The 23,697-nt window shown below is 43.0% G+C and overlaps 1 protein-coding gene across 1 annotated transcript in view; it reads right to left on the bottom strand.

Annotated features, from left to right (window-relative positions):
- Nucleotides 1-23,697, bottom strand: part of LOC110490910 (catenin delta-2-like) — a 616,290-nt gene that overhangs the window by 7,271 nt on the left and 585,322 nt on the right. The window contains exon 22 of the mRNA XM_090199252.1: nucleotides 6,970-7,096. Coding sequence (XP_090055378.1) covers nucleotides 6,970-7,096 — 127 coding nt within the window. The remainder of the gene's footprint in view (nucleotides 1-6,969; nucleotides 7,097-23,697) is intronic.

The raw sequence follows: 23,697 nt of genomic DNA, 5'->3' as shown, positions 1-23,697 counted from the left end.
AGCCTCTTCAGGAGGCATTCATGAACTCACTCACTCAGACTGTATCCCAACCCCAGGCATGTTCTGAACCTGAACCAATGCAGCTCGGCCGTACCCGTCTATCTCCAGAGGAGAGGCAGCGGCGTGCCGATACTAGGAGCTGTCTATACTGTGGCGAGGTTGGTCACCTGGTTTCCACTTGTTCCCTGCGTCCAGTAAGAAGAGGCTCGGGTGATATGGGGAAAATACTATTGGGTCAAATTGCCTGCCCATCTTCCACCAGACCAGGCCAACCTTGTGTGGCAGAGTCAGGCTTTTCCTCTTTTTGGACCGAGGTGTTGTCAACCAGTTGGGCCCGGACACTGTTCCTCTTAATTCACCTCTTGATGCCTACACTCTCAATAGTAAGCTTCTCTCCCATGTCTGTGAGAACCGTTCCAGTCATCCTGCGTCTCTCTGGTAATCACCAAGAAAATATAAGTTTCCACATAATTGACAGTCCCTGTTCTCCTCTGGTTCTGGGCCATCCATGGTTAAAACTACACAACCCACAGATTGACTGGACCACCGGGAGGGTTACTAATGGAGTACATTTTGTCATTCCAAATGTCTACATTCTGTTCTTCCACCTGCCTTGCCTGTATCCCAGTCCATTCCAGAACCCCCGGACCTGTCTTCTGTTCCTCCAGAGTATCACAGTTGAACTCGTGTTCCATAAGCACCACACCCCATCTCTGCCGCCTCATCGCTCGTACAACTGTGCCATTGACTTCCAGCCTGGCGCTCCCCTCCCCAGTAGCAGGTTGTATAACCTTTCTCGCCCCAGATCTAAGAATACCAAGCCTGACACCTTCTCCCGTCAGTTCACCGCAGACAACACAGGTACCGAGCCAGAAACCATTAAGCCATCCTCCTGTATCGTTGCTGCTGCCTCCTGGGAGATCGAGTCCCGTGTTCGTCAACCACTTGTTGTTGTTTGTGTACATGGTTTTTATAATGTCGTATATTTTTCCCCCAACACCACTTTAAATCAGTTTGTACAGCAGACCCTCATGCCAAATTGACTTGCAGGGTGAATACGTGGTCTGTCGTACAGTTATTATTATAATTTTATAAAAATTTGACATCTGCTCGGTACATTGTTTTCACTGATGAAATTAAGAGTCCCAAGGTTGCTTTTCCCAAGGTTTTCCCAAGGTTGCTGTTGACACATAGCCCATGGTAGTTATTAGGGTCAAATATTTCTCTCCACTTTTGTGGATTGGGGTGATCAGTCCTTGTTTCCAAATTATGGGGAAGATGCCAGAGCTAAGGATGATGTTAAAGAGTTTTAGTATAGCCAATTGAAATTTGTGGTCTGTATATTTTACTATTTCATTGAGGATGCCATCAACATCACAGGCGTTTTTGGGTTGGAGGGTTTGTATTTTGTCCTGTAGTTCATTGAATGTAATTGGAGAATCCAGTGTGATCTGATAGTCTTTAATAGCTGATTCCAAGACTTGTATTTGACTTGTATTTGATCATGTATATGTTTTTGCTGTTTGTTCTTTGTTATTGGGCCAAAATAGATTGGAGGAGTGGTTTACCCATACATCTCCATTTTGGATAGATACCTCTTTGTGTTGTTTGTTTAGTGTTTTTATGGGATGTCCTTCAGGCTATGGAAATCCATATCTGGTTTTCTCCCTCACCCAGAATAATTCACAGCTTTATGTCATTGGTAAATGCCCAAAAGTTGGGAATTGATTTAGATATTTTCTTCAAAAGATATTCGCTTATTTGGGAGTATTTCTTACAGTAGAGGACAAATGTACATCTCTGACTCTACCTGCCCTGTGGTGCAGTGACCACATAGACACTCCTCTTGGGTTAGCCATGTCTTTGTGTGTCTCCCTTTTGGTAATCGCTGAGCCTTTATTTGGTCAGGATCAGTTTCTGTTTTGTATCTCTGAGAGACTAGAGCTATTTTGTCAATTAGTATTCTCTGTTGAGGGTCAGATAGCAATTTAGTTCATTCTGTGTTTTTGTTTCATTTTCCCAATTAGTCTAATAGGAGGATTTAGTTTCTGTAACAAGTTGATAGATATTCCTGTGTGTTTGGATAGTAGGGTTGTTTAATGGTTTTAACAGCTGACATAAGGGACTCTTTTCAGGGTTCAGCTCTTGGGTTTCCAGCGTTTTGAATTGTAAGGATTTTAAGGGGGCTTAATTTCAAATGGTGCCAACATTTTAGTATTGTTTTCTTTATATTTCCAATTCAAAGGAATCTTCTGAGTTCCTCTCTGAATGCATTATTTGGTACTTTCTTTTGGATATTTAGGATAATTTGTCTCCCAATGCATTTAATCGTAAATAAAGGTTGGACCCCATACCGCTCTTCCATATAGTTCAATTGGTCTAATTACACTATTGAATATTTTGCACCAGATTTGGATAGGAATATTTATTTTTGAGAATATTATTTTATTGAGTAAAATGCTTTGCAGACTTTTTCTTTTGATGCATTCACTGCTAGACCAAATCCATCAGAGACGCTGCTTTTTTTGTCCCAAGTTGTACCATTGGGAACATTTCCTAAATTGAAAGTGTCTCTCTCTCTCTCTCTCTCTCTCTCTCTCTCTCTCTCAAACATGGACTACCCCATCTCTCTCTCTCTTTCAAACATGAACAACCTCCATCTCTTTCTCTCGCATACATGAACTCTTTCTCTTTCTCTCTCTCCTCAGATCTCAGCCCTGAACATTTATCTCACCCAGGGATCCACTCACTCTCTTTGAACCGCTGGAAGTGAACTGTGTGGCCCTAGGAGCCCGCTCTGGTCATAGAGACTCCGATGCCAGGCAAGTGATTGCCAACATCAAATAAAAGGGCGACAACATGCGTCCCTTAACCCATATCCATCCGTCTGAAGCTGCCTTACTGTCGTACTTCCGAGACTTTGGACCACTGAGCCAACGGAGGCCCTTGTCCTGTCCCCCCGCTATACCCCCTATATGCACTGTATTCCTGGATGAAATCAGGATTCTGCTCTGAAAAAGCGTTCGATTTTCAGTTTTGTGAGTAACCGCAATTCCTAGAAAGGGACAGTCTGCACCCAAACAGGAGAGGAGCTTGGACACTGAGTGCTAACATTGAAAAGGAATTTAAAAAGGGATGGGATATCAGTCCTTGGGCCAAACAGATAACCTTATATTGAGTCTTGTGTTAATCCACATGCTCAAATGAGGAATAGACCAAATGGCACAGTTTTTAAGCAATCTTGTATCTACAGCGCCTTCTGAAAGTATTCAGACCCATTGACTTTTTCAACATTTTGTTACGTTATTATTCTAAAAAGTGCACATGTATTACAAATAAAAAATGGAACTATCACATTTACATAAGTATTCAGACCATTTACTCAGTACTTTATTGAAGCACCTTTGGCAGGGGTTATAGCATCGAGTCTTCTTTGGTATGACGCTACAAGCTTGGCACGCCAGCATTTGGAGTTTCTCCCATTCTTATCTGCAGATCCTCTCAAGCTCTGTCAGATTGGATGGGGAACGTCACTGCACAGCTATTTTCAGGTCTCTCCAGAGATGATTGATGGGTTCAAGTCCAGGCTCTGGTTGTTGTCCTGTTGGAAGGTGAACTTTCGCCTCAGGCCAAGGTCCAGAGTGCTCTGGAGCAGTTTTTCACCAAGGATCTCACTGTAATTTGCTTCATTATTCTTTTCCTCGATCCTGACTAGTCTCCCAGTCCCTGCTGCTGAAAAACATCCCCACAGCTTGATGCTGCCAGCACCATGCTTCATCGTAGGGATGGTGCCAAGTTTCCTCTTGACGTGACACTTGGCATTCAGGCCAAGGATTTCAATCTTGGTTTCATCAGACCAGAGAACCTTGTTTCTCATGGTCTGAGAGTCTTTAGGGACCTTTTGGGAAACACCAAGCAGGCTGTCATGTGCCTTTTACTGAGGAGTGGCTTCCGTCTGGCCACTCTACCATAAAGGCCTGATTGGTGAAGTGCTGCAGAGATGGTTGTCCTTCTGGAAATGTATCCCATCTCCACAGAGGAACACAAGGTGATCATTGGATTCTTGGTCACCTCCTTGACCAATGCCCTTCTCCCCCGATTGCTCAGTTTGGCCAGGTGGCCAGCTCTAGGAAGAGTCTTGGTGGTTCCAAACTATTTTAATTTAAAAATGATGGAGGTCACTGTGTTCCTGGGGACCTTCAATGATCCACAAATGTTTTGGTACCCTTCCCCAGAACTGTGCCTTGACACAATCCTGTCTCGGAGCTCCCACGGACAATTCCTTCGACCTCATGGCTTGGTTTTTGAGATGCACTGTCATCTGTGGTACCTTATATAGACAGGTGTTTGCCTTTCCAAATCATGTCCAATCAATTGAATTTAACACAGGTGACTCCAATCAAGTTATAGAAACATCTTAAGGATGATCAATGGAAACAGGATGCACCTGAGCTCAATTTCGAGTCTCATAGCAAAAGGACTGAATACTTAAGTACAATAAATAAGGTATTTCTATTTGTTAGTTTTAATACGTTTGCCAAAAAAATATATAACTATTTTCGCTTTGTCGTTATGGGGCATTGTTTGTAGATTGCTGAGGATTTTTTATTTATTCAATCCATTTAACCATAAGGCTGTAACGTACATTGTTTTGGAAGTCTTTCCGAAATCACTGTATACCATTTTAAGCCAACTCCATGTCTATTTCATATAGAGGGTTACAGTACCTACTGATCATAGCATGTTTGTGTTACAGACTCCATCTGATCTGAAATCCCAGAGCTGTGGCCTTGGACTGATTCATGTTCTCCCAATTGCTCTTAGCAAAAATTGTCTGATTTTCTGTCTAACTATTCTAATTCTGAATTATTCATACATTTGGTGATCTTAATAACCTGGAATGGTTGATGCCAGGATCAAAGACTAAAAGACATTTGTACTGATCTAAATTGAACTCAACTGTTAACTTAACCAACCCGCCCCAACTTAAGAAACCCCGAAAAATCAATTTTTTTGGATATCATTTTGACAAACTCCAAATAGAATCAGCAGGGGTTCAAACTGTAGAACCCAGTTCCTACATTTTAATATAAAAATAGATTTTATTGAACAAAACTATGCTATATTTTATCTCTGGGACACTCAGGATGACAAATCAGAGCAAGATTACAGAATGTAAGTACATTATTTACCTTCAGAGGTGAATGTATCAAACCAGTTGCCGTGAAAAAAGTTTTTTGTTGTTGTGCACCATCCTCAAACAATAGCGTGATATTTTTTCACTGTAACAGCTTCTGTAAATTGGACAGTGCAGTTAGATTAACAAGACTTTAAGCTTTCTGCCCATATAAGACATGTCTATGTCCTGGGAAATGTTCTTGTTACTTACAACGTCATTCTAATCACATTAGTGCACGTTAGCTCAACCGGTGGAGGGACACCGCTCCCGTAGAGGTGAAAACCTTTGGATGCTGTCTACAACAGCACCCTTTGCTTTATGACAGGTGACCGTATTAATACGCATCACTGCATCCTGGATCAAAAGGTTGGCTGGGATTGGCTAAAGACCCATAGGTCACTTCCTTACTCCCTCTTTGTTTACAAAGCTCTACGACGCAAGCTTTCCGACTGACCTAACTTCATTGTTGAAGTATAAAAACATGATTTACAAAACATGTTCACAGGGTTGGTTAACTCTTGAGGTTCCTCGATGGCACCACCGAATTAGGTAAATCCGCCTTTAGTTTTTAAGATTGCAATTTGCAGATCTCATTAAAATGTGATGCTCTGGAGCCTCTCGGGCAGTTGAGTGTTGTTTGAGGACCTAGTAGCTGAGAAATTGAACTGTTCTTTGTGATGGTGTTTTTGGCATGTGTGTGTGTGTATTTTAACATGTATGTATGCATGTGTATTTTTTATTGTGTCTCAATGTGTCTCGTGTACCAGGGATCACCTGGAAATGAGACCCTCGGTCTCAGTGTTGACACCCTGTTCAAATAAATGTTCAATAAAATAAAATCTCTCTCTCTCTGACTGCCCCACCTCTCTCTCTCTCTCTCTTTCTCTCTCTCTCTCTCTCTCTCTCTCTCTCTCTCTCTCCCCCTCCATCCTTCCCTTCCTCCCACTCTCAATCTGCTTTGATCAGCCTCAGAGGAACATGGTTCTAGTAGATACAGAACAGCATGTACTAGAGAACAGAAGAAGGAGTGAATGATGGAATGCAGGTTTAGAGAGAAATAGAGGGGTGATGGAGAGGGAGAACGGGAATGAAAGTAGAGGTGTGGAGAGGAGGGATAGAGGAGAGAGCAGGGTCTCTATATTCCTCAAAGCTCCTGCTTTTCAACGACAATATTCAAAGTTCGACTCATCTTTTCCTATCCTCTTCCAACTTAGGTCATCATGTTCAACTTCACCCCTACTCACTACTATACCACACACTCACTTACAGCATTATAATACCAGCTACACCATCTCAGTTCTTAGTAGGAGAGGAGCAATAGAGTGGTACAAAAAAAGTGATGGCTTACCAATGACCTGGAAAAGCTTTTGCACACACACACACACACACACACACACACACACACACACACACACACACACACACACACACACACCATTAGGCATGGAAGCTGGTTGCTCTGAAGTTGAGGCCAGGGTCAGTTCAAGAGTCCACTAAGCCAGGGAGAGTAAAAGCACTTTTCTGCCTCATCACCATGCTAAACCCACTGTGAAGGAAGCACAGCCATAGGCAGGTTAGCGCTGTTGCTAATGGATAATGCTAATGTACTCCTATAGCTCTTTGGCTCATTGGCCTGGTTAAGGGACAGGAAGTTATAGGGAAGAGTTTATCAGGGTGACAAGAAGGGACAGCTCTCTCTCTCTCTCTCTCTTTCTCTCAAACACACACACACACACACACACACACACACACACACACACACACACACACACACACACACACACTCTGACCTGAGCGGTTGTTGGGTGAGGTTCGTACGGGGGACACAGAAGGGGTGCGAGAGGAGGAGTAGGGTCTCTGTCTGTCTCTCTCTATCGTAGAGGCAGAACCGACAAAGTGATACTGAGAGTATCCATCCTGTGAGAGAGAGAAGGAGAGCAATAAGGAGAGAGCGATATACATAGAGAGACATAAAGAGAGAGAGAGAAACATGTTTAAAGTACAAAGACATTAACAAATCCATCCTACACAACACACACAGACAGATACAGTATGTTAAAATGTCTTCACAATAAAACACACATACTGATCCCTGTTCGGTCCTTCATCAGATGGATGATATAACAACAAAGCACGGCAGCTGTTGTTTTCATATAATGACTGTACATAGAAGAGGCAGAACTCTCAGCTGGGTCCCAGCTCCAATTAAGTAATTGTCTAACGATGCTTTTCTACCTAAACAACCCAAAACTTCACTCACGTAATTGCTGCTGTATAATTAAGCAATAACTCTGCGTTGTGTCGTGCCTAAGAACAGCCCTTAGCATATTGGCAACCTGCTGCAAACCCCTGACGTGCCTTATTGCTTTTATAAACTGGGTACCAACGTAATTAGAACAGTAAAAATAATGTTTTTGTCATACCTGTGGTATACAGTCTGATATACCACGGCTTTTAGCCAATCAGCATTCAGGGCTCGAACAACCCAGTTTATAATTACTGTGTTGATATGACGGAAGTTATAAAAGTCTTCCGTGAAGAATAAAAACAGGATAACTAAAAACAACACCTAAGAAATCATAAAACATGAAACATTAGGATTGGCTATAGAAGAACCATTACCTTTACAGTTAATAATGATATACTGTAACTACCAAGACTGCTCTGGCATCACTGTTTCTCCATCATCTGGGAACTCCCTCTCCTCTTGCCTACCATGAAACACCTTATACTTTATCTGCTAACACGCACGCAAGCACACACACACACACACACACACACACACACTCAATCGTGCCCTACCCCATCCCCTCTCCTCTCTCATCCTATCCCCTCTCTCTTCTCCTCTCTCCTCCTCTCCCCTCTCCTCTCCTCTCCTCTCCTCTCCTCTCCTCTCCTCTCCTCTCCTCTCCTCTCCTCTCCTCTCCTCTCCTCTCCTCTCCTCTCCTCTCCTCTCCTCTCCTCTCCTCTCCTCTCTCCTCTCCTCTCCTCTCCTCTCATTTCCCTTCTCTACACCCTCACTCATTTTACTCTGTCTTCTCTCCCTCTCTCCCTGCCCCCCACTGGCAAGGAGAGAGTTTGGTTGCCAAGCGATAATTGTGCCTGTTGTGCCTAAGGCCATTGGACAGGTACAGCAATTTCCAGGCCGTAAGAATACAAGGGACGAGGCAATTATAGCACACATTATAGCACGTTATAGCCCTATGCACAAGGTGAGTGTCAGAGCTTGTGTTAGTGTCTGTTTGTGTGATGCGACTAGGCTTAGTAAAAGTTACGACAGATTGGTCTGTCCGGCCAAGCCTCACCCACGGCCATTTCTGTTGATTCACCACACTCATTCAATTTCACACTTTTTAACATTCAGCGTTGTATACTTTATTTCCCCCCCCAGTCAAATCCCCTTTCTGTTTTCACTGAGACGGCTGTATAACAATTGTGTGTGTGTTTCTTGTCTGTGTGCGGGCACAAGTGCTTGAATGTGTGGGTGTCTGTGTGTGTGTGTGTGTGTCTGTGTGTGTGTGTGTGTGTGTGTGTGTGTGTGTGTGTGTGTGTGTGTGTGTGTGTGTGTGTGTGTGTGTGTGTGTGTGTGAAACTAGTAGTGACTCTTTCTCACAGAAAAAGGTATATTCTACATCAAAGTGGGAATGGGATTGAAGACAATGGGAAGAGAGTGTTTGATGTTAGACAAATTCCATATTCAAGTGTTGAGCCACTTAGAGTAACGGAATACAGGATTTAAAAAAAACATTTCAACTACACTGATCTTACTACATAATTCCTAAGCAAAATAATGTACGGCTAAAGGGACTAATTCAAAGAAATCTTGAGACACTTTTCCGATTCACACCATCCTTCCATCAGATCATCCTACCATCATACCATCCTTCATCATACCATCCTTCAACACACCATCCTTCATCCCACCATCTGTTATCACACCATCCTTCATCACACCATCCTTCATCATACCATCATTCATCATACCATCCTTCATCATAACATCCTTCAACACACCATGCTTCATCCCACCATCCTGCATCACACCATCCTTCATCACACCATCCGTCCATTACACCATTCTTCATCACACCGTTCTTCATCATACCATCCTTCATCACACCATCCATCCATCACACCATACTTCCATCACATCATCCTTCATCATACCATGCTTCCATCACACCATCCTTCATCCCATCATCCTATCCTTCCATCACACCATCCTTCATCATAGCATCCTTCCATCACACCATCCACCTACCACACCATCCTTCATCACACCATCCTTCATCACACCATCCTTCATCATACCATCCTTCATCATACCATCCTTCAACACACCATCCTTCATCCCACCATATTTTATCACACCATCCTTCATCACACCATCTGTCCATTACACAATTTTTCATCACACCATCCTTCATCATACCATCCTTCAACACACAATCCATTATTCACACCATCCTTCCATCACATCATCCTTCATCACACCATCCTTCCACATAGCAACCTTCCATCACACCATCTTTCATCATAGCATCTTTTTATCACAACATCCTTCCATCACAACATCCTTCCATAACACCATCCCTCCATCACACCATCCTTCCATCACACCATCCACCTTTCACACCATATTTCATCATAGCATCTTTCTATCACACCATCCTTCCATCACACCATCCTTCATCATAGCATGCATCCATCAAACCATCCTTCCTTCACACAGTCCTTCAACATAGAATCTTTCAATCACACCATACTTCCATCACACCATCCTTCATCATACCATACTTCATTTAAACTTACTTAATCAAACCAAATCTTTATCACACCAACCTTCCATCAAACCATCCTTCCATCACACCATCCTCCACCATAGCATCTTTCTATCACACAATCCTTCCATCACACCATCCTTCATCGTACCATACTTAATAATACCGTACTTCATCACACCATTCGTCATCACACCATCCTTCTTCACACCATCCTTCAATCATACCATCCTTCTTCACACCATCCTTCCATACTTCCTTCATCACATTATCCTTCCATCACACCATCCTTCATCATAGCATCCTTCCATCACACCATCCTTCCATTACACCATCCACCAATCACACCATCCTTCATCATAGCATCTTTCTATCACACCATCCTTCTATAACAGCATACTTCCATCACACCATCCTTCCATAAAACCATCCTTCCACCACACCATCCACCTTTCACACCATCCTTCATTATAGCATCTTTCTATCACACCATCCTTCCATCACACCATCCTTCCATCACACCATTTTTCCATCACACCATTCTTCCATCACAACATCCTTCATCATAGCATCCTTCCATTACACCATCCACCTACCACACCATCCTTCGTCATAGCATCTTTCATCACACCATCCTTCAATCACACCATCCTTCCATCTCACTACCTTTCCATCACATCATCCCTCAACATAGCAACCTTCCATCACACCATCTGTCATCATAGCATCCTTTTATCACAACATCCTTCCATCACACCATCCTTCTATCACACCATACTTCCATCACAACATCCTTCCATAACACCATCCTTTCATCACACCATCCACCTTTCACACCATCCTTCATCATAGCATCTTTCTATCACACCATCCTTCCATCACACCACCCTTCATCATAGCATGCATCCATCAAACCATCCTTCCATCACACAGTCCTTCAATATAGAATCTTTCAATCACACCATACTTCCATCACACCATACTTCATCATACCATACTTCATCTAAACTTACTTAATCAAACCAATTCATTTTCACACCAACCTTCCATCACACCATCCTTCCATCACACCATCCTTCCATCACACCATCCTTCCATAACACCATACTTCATCATACCGTACTTCATCTAAACTTACTTAATCGAACCAAGTCTTCATCACACTAACCTTCCATCACACCATCTTTCCATCACACCATCCTTCCATCACAACATCCTTTCATCACACCATCCTGCATCAAACCATCCTGCATCAAACCATCCTTCGTCACACCATCCTGTAATCACACCATCCATCCATCACATCATCCTTCATCATGCCATACTTCCATCACGCCATCCTCCCATCACACCATCCTTCATCAAGCCATCCTTCATCACACCATCATACCATCCTTCATCATATCATCACACCATCCGTCATCATACTATCCTTACATCACACCATCCTTCATCATACCATACTTAATCATACCGTACTTCATCACACCATTCGTCATCACACAATCCTTCTTCACACCATCCTTCTTCACACCATCCTTCCATCATACCATCCTTAATCACACCATCCATCCATCACATCATCCTTCAATCCTTCCTTCATCACATCATCCTTCCACCACACCATCCTTCATCATAGCATCCTTCCATCACACCATCCTTCCATCATACCAGCCTTCCATCACACCAGCTTTCCATCTATTCATCCTTCATCAGAGAAACCTTCCATCACACCATCCTTCATCATAGCATCTTTCTATCACACCATCTGTCCATCACAACATCATTCTATCACACCATCCTTCTATGACAGCATACTTCATCACACCATCCTTCTATAAAACCATCCTTCCATCACACCATCCACCTTTCACACCATCTTTCATCACACCAACCTTCCATAACACCATACCTTCCATCACACCATCCTTCAACATATAATCTTTCAATCACACCATACTTCCATCACACCATCCATCTATCACCACATCCTTCCAAATATACCATCCTTCCATCACACCATCCTTCCATCACAACATCATTTTATCACAACATCCCTCATCAAACCATCCTTCATCACACCATCCTTCCATCACACCATCTTTCCATCACACCATCCTTCATCAAGCCATCCTTCATCACACCATCATATCATCACACCATCCTTCATCATTCCATCCTTCCATGACACCATACTTCCAGCACACCATCCTTCCATAACACCATCCTTCCATCACACCATCCACCTTTCACACCATCCTTCATCATAGCATCTTTCTATCACACATTCCTTCCAACACACCATCCTTCATCATAGCATCCTTCCATCACACAATCCATCTGTCCTTCAACATAGAATATTTCAATGACACCATACTTCCATCACACCATCCATCTATCACAACATCCTTCCAATACACCATCCATCCGTCACACCATCCTTCAATCACACCATCCTTCATCATACCATACATCATCTAAACTTACTTCATCACAACATTCTTCACCACACCAGCCTTCCATCACACCATCCTTCCATCACAACATCCTTCCATCACATCATCCTTCCATCACACCATACTTCATCACAAAACCTTTGATCACGCAGTCTTTCCATCAAACCATCCTTCCATCACACCATTCTTCATCAAACCATACTTCATCTAAACTTACTTCATGACACCATTCTTCACCAAACCAACCTTCCATCACACCATACTTCCATCACACCATCCATCTATCACAACATCCTTCCAATACACAATCCTTCCATCACACCATCCTTCAATCACACCATCCTTCATCATACCATACATCATCTAAACTTACTTCATCACACCATTCTTCACCACACCAACCTTCCATCACACCATCCTTCCATCACAACATCCTTCCATCACATCATCCTTCCATCACACCATACTTCATCACAAAACCTTTGATCACGCCATCCTTCCATCAAACCATCTTTCCATCACACTCCTTCATCATACCATAGTTCCATCACACCATCCTTCATCACGCCATCCTTCATCACACCATCATACCATCCTTCATCATATCATCACACCATCCTTCATCATACCATCCTTCCATCACACCATTATTCTATCACACCATCCTTCCATCACACCATCCTTCATCATACCATACTTAATCATAGCGTACGTCATCACACCATCCTTCTTCACACCATCCTTCCATCACACCATACTTCCCATCACACAATCCTTCATCGCGCCATCCTTCATCAAACCATCCTTCATCATACCATCATTAAATCACACCATCCTTCTATCAAATCATCTTTCCATCACACCATCATTCCATCACACCATTCTTCATCACGCCATCCTTCATCATACCATCATACCATCCTTCATCATATCATCACACCATCCTTCATCACACCATCCTTCCATCACACCATCCTTCATCATACCATATTTAATCATACCATACTTCATCACACCATTCTTAAACACACCATCCTTATTCACACCATCCTTCTTCACATCATCCTTCCATCACACCATACTTCTATCACATACTTCTATCACACCTTCATCATACCATCCCTCCATTCTTCCATCACATCATCCTTCATTATACCGTCCTTCATCACACTATCCTTTCATCACACCATCCACCTATCACACCATCCTTCATCATACCATCATTCTATCACACCATCAACCCATCATACCATACTTCATCATACCCTCCTTCATCACACCATCCATCCATCCATCACACCTTCATTTAGCACATCGTATTTCCAATACATCATCCTTCAATCACACCATCCTTCCATCACACTTGCCTTCATCATAGCACCCTTCCATCATAGCATCCTTCCATCACACCATTCTTCCATCATACCATCCTTCCATCACACCATCCTTCATCACACCATCCTTCATAGGACCATCCTTCATAGGACCATCCCTCCATCACACCATCCTTCATCACACCATCCATCATAGGACCATCCCTCCATCACACCATCCTTTCATCAAACCATTCTTCCCATCACACCATCCACCTATCACACCATCCTTCATCAAAGAATATTTCGATCACACCATCCTTCCATCACACCATCCTTCATCAAAACATCCTTCCATCACACCATGAATTCATCACATCATACTTCATAACACCATCTTTCATCACACCATCCTTCACCACACCATCCTTATATTACACCATCCTTTCATCACATCATCCTTCATCACACCATCCTTCATCATACAATCCTTCCATCACATCATCCTTCCATCACACGATACTTCCATCACACAATCCTTCATCACGCCATCCTTCATCTAACCCGCCTCCATCACACCATCCTTCATCACACCATCCTTCCATCACACCATCCTTTAATCACACCATCCTTCCATCACACCATCATTCCATCACACCGTTCTTCATCACACCATCCTTCATCACACCATCCTTCCATCACACCATATTTAATCATACCATACTTCATCACACCATTCTTAAAGACACCATCCTTATTCACACCATCCTTCTTCACATCATCCTTCCATCACACCATACTTCTATCACATACTTCTATCACACCTTCATCATACCATCCCTCCATTCTTCCATCACATCATCCTTCATTATACCGTCCTTCATCACACTATCCTTTCATCACACCATCCACCTATCACACCATCCTTCATCATACCATCATTCTATCACACTATCAACCCATCATATCATCCTTCATCACACCATCATACCATACTTCATCATACCATCCTTCATCACACCATCCATCCATCACACCATCCTTTAGCACATCGTATTTCCAACACATCATCCTTCAATCACACCATCCTTCCATCACACCATCCACCTGTCATACCATCCTTCATCATAGCATCTTTCTATCACACCATCCATCCATCACATCCTTTCATCACGCCATCTTCCATCACACCATCCATCCATCACACCACCCTTCCATCACACTATCCTTCATCATAGCATCCTTCCATCACACCATCGTTCATCATCATTGCCAGCAGCATACCACCCTGCGTACCACTACTGGCTTGCTTCTGAAGCTAAGCAGGGTTGGGCCTGGTCAGTTCCTGGATGGGAGACCAGATGCTGCTGGAAGTGGTGTTGGAGGGACACTGCCCTGTGTAGGGTGCCGTCTTTCGGATGGGACGTTAAACGAGTGTCCTGACTCTCTGAGGTCATTAAAGATCCCATGGCACTTATCGTAAGAGTAGGTGTGTTAACCCTGGTGTCCTGGCTAAATTAACAATCTGGCCCTCACACCATCATGGTCACCTAATCATCCCCAGGTTACAATTGGCTCATTCATCCTCCTCCTTTCCCCTGTAACTATTCCCCAGGTCGTTGCTGGAAATGAGAACGTGTTCTCATTCAACTTACCTGGTTAAATATCAGATGAAAAATAAAAAGCATCTTCTATCACACCATCCTTCCATCATAACGTACTTCATAGCATCTATTTATCAATCCTTCATTACACCATCCACCTATCACAACATTCCTCATGGCAGCATCTTTCTATCAAAATATCCACCTTTCATAGCATCTTTCGATCACACCATCCTACATCATAGCATCCTTCCATCACACAATCTTTTATCATAGCATCCTTAAATCACATTCACATACCATTCATCCATCACACCACCCTTCATCATATAATCTTACTATCACACCATCCTTCCATCACATCATCCATCATCATACCATCTGTCCATCACATCATCCTTTCATCCTTTCATCAAACCATCCTTCCATCACACCATCCTTCATCATTCCATCCCTCAACACACCATCCTTCAATACACCATCATTCATCACACCATCCTTCATCATACATCCTTCATCATACCATCCTTCATCACACCATCCTTCCATCACACCAACCTTCATCTTATCATCCTTCCATCACACCATCCTTCATCATAGCATCCTTCCATCACACCATCCTTCTATCACACCATCCTTCATCACATTATCCTTCCATCACACCATCCTTCCATCACACCATCCTTCCATCACACCATCCTTCCATCACACCAACCTTCATCTTATCATCCTTCCATCACACCATCCTTCATCATAGCATCCTTCCATCACACCATCCTTCCATCACACCATCCTTCCATCACACCATCCTTCCATCACACCATCCTTCATGTCAACATCCTTCATCATACTATTCTTCATCACACCATCCTTCCATCACACCATCCTTCATCACATTATCCTTCCATCACACCATCAACCCATCACATCATCCTTCATCATATCATCCTTCATCACACCATCCTACCATCACATCATCCTTCATAACACCATCCTTCATCATACCATCCATCCATCACATCATCCTTTCATCACACTGTCCTTCCATCACACAATCCTTCATCACGCCAATCCTTCATCACTTCATCCTTCCATCAAACCATCCTTACATCACAACATTATTCATCATACCATACTTCCATCACACCATCCTTCCATCACAACATCCAACTATCACACACAAGGTCATCATTGCATCTTTCTATCACAGCATCCTACCATCACACAATCCTTCATCACGCCATCCTTCATAACACAATCCTTCCATCAAACCATCCATCATACCATCCTTCATCACACCGTCCTTCCATCACACCATCCTTCCATCACACAATAATTTCATCACACCATCCTTCATCTTCCTATTCTTCATCACACCATCCTTCATCATATCATCCTTCCATCACACCATCCTTCCTTCATCATAACATCCTTCCATCACACCATCTTTCCATCACACCATCCCTCATCATATCATCCTTCCATCGAATCTTCATCATATCATCCTTCCATCACACCATCCTTCCATCACACAATCATTCCATCACAGCATCCACCTATCACAACATTCCTCATGATTGCATCTTTATATCACACCATTCTTCCATCACACCACGCTTCCATAACACTATCCTTCATCATAGCATCCTTCCATCACAACATCGTTCATCGTAGCATCTTTCTATCAAACCATCCATCCATCACTTTATCCTTCCATCAAACCATCCTTCATCATACCATCAGTCATCACACCATCCTTCCATCACACCATCCTTCATCATACCATACTACCATCACACCATCCTTCCATCACACCATCTATCATCATACCATACTTCCATCACACAATCCTTCCATCACACAATCCTTCCATCACACCATCCACCTATCACACATTCATCATTATAGCATCTTTCTATCACACAATCCTTCCATCAAACCATCCATCATACCATCCTTCATCATAGCATACTTCCATCACCCCATCCTTCATCATACCATACTTCCATTACACCATCCTTCCATCACACAATCCCTCCATCACACCATCCGTCAATTTCGCATCTTTCTATCACACAATCCTTCCATCATACCATCACACCATCCTACCATCACACCATCCTTCATAACACCATCCTTCATCACAACATCCTTTCATCACACCATCCTTTTAACACACCATACTTTATCATATCATCCTTCCATCACACCATCCTTCATCACACCATCCTTCTTCGTACCATACTTCCATCACACCATCCTTCCATCCCATCATCGCACACAATGTCATCATAGCATCTTTCTATCACACCATCCTTCCATCACACTATCCTTCATCATACCATCCTTCATCACACCATCCTTCATCACACCACCCTTCATCATGTCATCCTTCATCATATCATCATTCCATCACACCATCCTTCATCATAGCATCCTTCCATCACACCATCCTTCCATCATACCATCATACCATCCACCTATCACAACATTCCTCATGATTGCATCTTTCTATCACACCATCCTTCCATCACACCATTCTTCCATCACACCACCCTTCCATATCACCATCCTTCATCATAGCATCCTTCCATCACAACATCGTTCATCATAGCAATCATTCCATCACACCAATCACACCATCCTTCTGTCACCCCATCCACCTACCACACATTCCTTCCATGACACCATCCTTCCATCACACCATCCTTCCCTCACACCATCCTTCATCATACCATACTACCATCACACCATCCTTCCGTCACCACCATCTATCATCATACCATACTTCCATCACACCATCCTTCCATCACACAATCCTTCCATCACACCATCCACCTATCACACCATGCATCATTATGGCATCTTTCTATCACACAATCCTTCCATCAAACCATCCATCATACCATCCTTCATCATTCCATCCTTCATCACACCATCCTTCCATCACACCATCCTTCATCATAGCATACTTCCATCACACCATCCTTCCATCACCCCATCCTTCATCATACCATACTTCCATTACACCATCCTTCCATCACACAATCCCTCCATCACACCATCCGTCAATTTCGCATCTTTCTATCACACAATCCTTCCATCATACCATCACACCATCCTATCATCACACCATCCTTCCATCACACCATCCTTCATCATAGCATACTTCCATCACACCATCCTTCCATCACCCCATCCTTCATCATACCATACTTCCATTACACCATCCTTCCATCACACAATCCCTCCATCACACCATCCGTCAATTTCGCATCTTTCTATCACACAATCCTTCCATCATACCATAACACCATCCTACCATCACACCATCCTTCATAACACCATCCTTCATCACAATATCCTTTCATCACACCATCCTTCCATCATACCATCATACCATCCACCTATCACAACATTCCTCATGATTGCATCTTTCTATCACACCATCCTTCCATCACACCATTCTTCCATCACACCACCCTTCCATATCACCATCCTTCATCATAGCATCCTTCCATCACAACATCGTTCATCATAGCAATCATTCCATCACACCAATCACACCATCCTTCTGTCACCCCATCCACCTACCACACATTCCTTCCATGACACCATCCTTCCATCACACCATCCTTCCCTCACACCATCCTTCATCATACCATACTACCATCACACCATCCTTCCATCACACCATCTATCATCATACCATACTTCCATCACACCATCCTTCCATCACACAATCCTTCCATCACACCATCCACCTATCACACCATGCATCATTATAGCATCTTTCTATCACACAATACTTCCATCAAACCATCCATCATACCATCCTTCATCATTCCATCCTTCATCACACCATCCTTCCATCACACCATCCTTCATCATAGCATACTTCCATCACACCATCCTTCCATCACCCCATCCTTCATCATACCATACTTCCACTACACCATCCTTCCATCACACAATCCCTCCATCACACCATCCGTCAATTTTGCATCTTTCTATCACACAATCCTTCCATCATACCATCACACCATCCTACCATCACACCATCCTTCATAACACCATCCTTCATCACAATATCCTTTCATCACACCATCCTTTTAACACACCATACTTTATCATATCATCCTTCCATCACACCATCCTTCATCACACCATCCTTCTATCACACCATCCTTCTTCATACCATACTTCCATCACACCATCCTTCCATCCCATCATCGCACACAATGTCATCATAGCATCTTTCTATCACACCATCCTACCATCACACAATCCTTCAATCACACCATCCTTAATCACACAATCCTTCCATCAAGTTATCCATCATACCAACCTTTATCATTCCATCCTTCATCACACCGTCCTTCCATCACACCATCCTTCCATCATACCATACTACCATAACACCATCCTTCCATCACACCATCCTTCATCATACCATACTACCATCACACCATCCTTCCATCACACAATCCCTCCATCACACCATCCGTCAATTTCGCATCTTTCTATCACACAATCCTTCCATCATACCATCACACCATCCTACCATCACACCATCCTTCATAACACCATCCTTCATCACAATATCCTTTCATCACACCATCCTTTTTACACACCATACTTTATCATATCATCCTTCCATCACACCATCCTTCATCACACCATCCTTCTATCACACCATCCTTCTTCATACCATACTTCCATCACACCATCCTTCCATCCCATCATCGCACACAATGTCATCATAGCATCTTTCTATCACACCATCCCACCATCACACAATCCTTCAATCACGCCATCCTTAATCACACAATCCTTCCATCAAGTTATCCATCATACCAACCTTTATCATTCCATCCTTCATCACACCGTCCTTCCATCACACCATCCTTCATCATACCATACTACCATCACACCATCCTTCCATCACACCATCCTTCATCATACCATACTACCATCACACCATCCTTCCATCACACCATCCTTCATCATACCATACTTCCATCACACCATCCTTCCATCACACAATCATTCCATCAAACCACCCTCCTATCACACCATCCGTCATTATAGCCTCTTTCTATCACACCATCCTTCCACCACACTATCCTTCATCATACCATCCTTCATCACACCATCCTACCACCACACCGTCTTTCATAACACCATCCTTCATCACAATATCCTTTCATCACACCATCCTTCATCACACCACCCTTCATCATGTCATCCTTCATCATACCATCATACCATCCACCTATCACAACATTCCTCATGATTGCATCTTTCTATCACACCATCCTTCCATCACACCATTCTTCCATCACACCACCCTTCCATATCACCATCCTTCATCATAGCATCCTTCCATCACAACATCGTTCATCATAGCAATCATTCCATCACACCAATCACACCATCCTTCTGTCACCCCATCCACCTACCACACATTCCTTCCATGACACCATCCTTCCATCACACCATCCTTCCCTCACACCATCCTTCCATCATACCATCCTTCCATCACAGCATCCTTCAATCACACCATCCTTCCCTCACATCCTTTCATCACGCCATCTTTCATCACACCATCCTTCCATCAAAACAAACTTCATCATTCCATTCCTCAACACACCAACCTTCAATAACACCATCCTTCCATCACATCATCCTTCGTCATACCATACTTCCATCACATCATCCTTCCATCACACCATCCTTCAATAAACCATCCTTCATCACACCATTCTTCATCACACCATTATTCATCACACCATCCTTCATCATACCATCCTTCATCATACCATTCTTCATCACACCATCCTTCCATCACACCATCCTTCATTCACACCATCCTTCATCACGCCATCCTTCAATACACCATCCTTCATCACCGATTCTTCATCACACCATCATTCATCACACCATCCTTCATCATACCATCCTTCATCATACCATCCTTCATCACACCATCCACCTACCATACCTTCCTTCCATCACACCATCCTTCCATCACACCATCCTTCCCTCACACCATCCTTCCATCATACCATCCTTCCATCATACCATCCTTCATCACACCATCCTTCATCACACCATCCTTCATCACACCATCCCTCATTATACCATCCTTCCATCACACCATCCTCCATGACACCATCCTTCCCAGCTGATGTTCTCTGGTTCTAGACTATGGTTAGACTGGGAACTATGCAGAGCTACACGTGTAGTTCAGCACGTCTATGCACGCATAAGCCTCACATCCTATAAATCCAACACACCCATGACGCATAATACACAGTATGCCTGTGACCTTCATGTGTTACGCATAATGACCTGACTAACGTCAGCTGTCAGAGCTGATGCCTTTAGCTCAATGTGATAATATTCTGTGTTGCAGTATATGCTGTTGCCTAGCCCCAGGTAGACTGTAGTTATCACACTATTGGTTTGAACTGAGTGTGTTTCTGTGCTCCTTAGCAGCCCAATCAGTTAGTGTCTCTGACTCTGCCGTGGGCACTTGTTAATGTCAGCATCAGGATAGATAAAGGAGACAGCTGACTGTCTGGTTGTTTCGGATTTAATGACCCTTGAATGCACTGAGAAAGAGAGAAAGACAAAGAGACAGAAAGAGAGAGACAAAAAGACAAAGAGACACAGAGGAGAGAGCAGAGCAAGAGACAGAGAGACAGAGAAACAGTGAGACAGAGAGGCAGAGTGAGCAAAGAGAGACAAAGACAGAGAACGAGAGAGCGAGAGAGACCGGGAGAGAAAGCAGAGAGCACAAAGACAGATAGAAATATATAGAGAGAGAGGGAGACAGAGAGAGATAGAGAGAGACATAGACCGAGAGAAAAAGAAAAAGAGAGAGCGAGAGAGACCGAGAGAGAAAGAAGAGAGAGTGCAGAGACAGAGAGAGAGAGACAGAGAGACAGAGAGAGCGAGAGAGACAGAGAGCAAATTGTAGAGAAAACAGATATGTAGAGAAAGCAATGGGTAGAGAAAGCAGTGGGTAGAGAAAGTGAAATAGAGGGAGATAGACACAGTTATACAGTGCTTTCAGAAAGTATTCAAAACCCATAATGTCAAAGTGGAATTATGTTAATAGAATATTTTACAAATTAATTAAAAGTGAAAAGCTGAAATGTCTTGAGTCAATAAGTATTCAACCCTTTTGCTATGGCATAAATAAGTTCAGGAGTAAACCTTTGCTCAACAAGTCACATAATGAGTTACATGGACTCACTCTCTGTGCAATAATAGAGTTTTAACATGATTATTGAACGACTACCTTATCTCTGTAGCCCACACATACAATTATCTGTAAGGTCCCTCAGTTCAGCAGTGAATTTTAAACACAAATAAAATCACAAAGACCAGGTAGTTTTCCAATGCCTCGCTAAGAAGGGCCCCTATTGGTAGAAGGGCCCCTATTGGTAGAAGGGCCCCTATTGGTAGGATGGTCCCTATTGGTCGATGGGTACATATTGATAGGGCACCTTTTGGCAGACATTGAATATCCCTTTGAGCATGGTGCAAGTTATGGGTATGCTTGTCATAAGCAAGGACTATGGAGTTTTTTGGGATAAAAATCAACGGAATAGAGCTAAGCACAGGCAAAATCCTAGAGGAAAACCACACACAAACCAATCGCACGCACACACACACACACACACACACACACACACACACACACACACACACACACACACACACACACACACACACACACACACACACACACACACACACACACCACTAATACTACTAATTTTACACAACACACATTACTATTATTACACACACACACTACACCACACACACACACACTACTAATATTACACAACACACACAATACTAAAATTACGCAGCACGCACACTACTAATATTACACACACACACACACACACACACACACACACACACACACACACACACACACACACACACACACACACACACACACACACACACACACACACACACACACACACACACACACACACTACTAATATTATAACACACACACATACAACAGTGTTCTCTCTATGTGTCACACACACAGATGCTTGTGCACGCACGCATACATGTTGTCGTGTCTTTGGCCGGATTAAGTGATATGGGATGCTATTCTATAAAATCCTTTCTCCGTAATGAATATTACCTGATTGAGCTAATCATGTAAGTGCAATTAACTTGAGAGTCGGGGCACCACAAAATAATATTTATAGAGCTGTTATCTTCCGAATAAACTCTTAAAGACCTAGTAATATTTTACATCAATAGCAGTCAATATTAATCGGCACCTTAATTCAGTCTCATCTGAAAGTTGTAAATTCTTGGTTA

This window comes from Oncorhynchus mykiss, chromosome 15 (genome assembly GCF_057628025.1).
Source record: "Oncorhynchus mykiss isolate SJ-2025 chromosome 15, ASM5762802v1, whole genome shotgun sequence".
Taxonomy (NCBI): domain Eukaryota; kingdom Metazoa; phylum Chordata; class Actinopteri; order Salmoniformes; family Salmonidae; genus Oncorhynchus; species Oncorhynchus mykiss.
The sequence above is the reverse complement of the archived record's forward strand: the minus strand, read 5'-3'. Positions and strand labels throughout refer to the sequence as shown.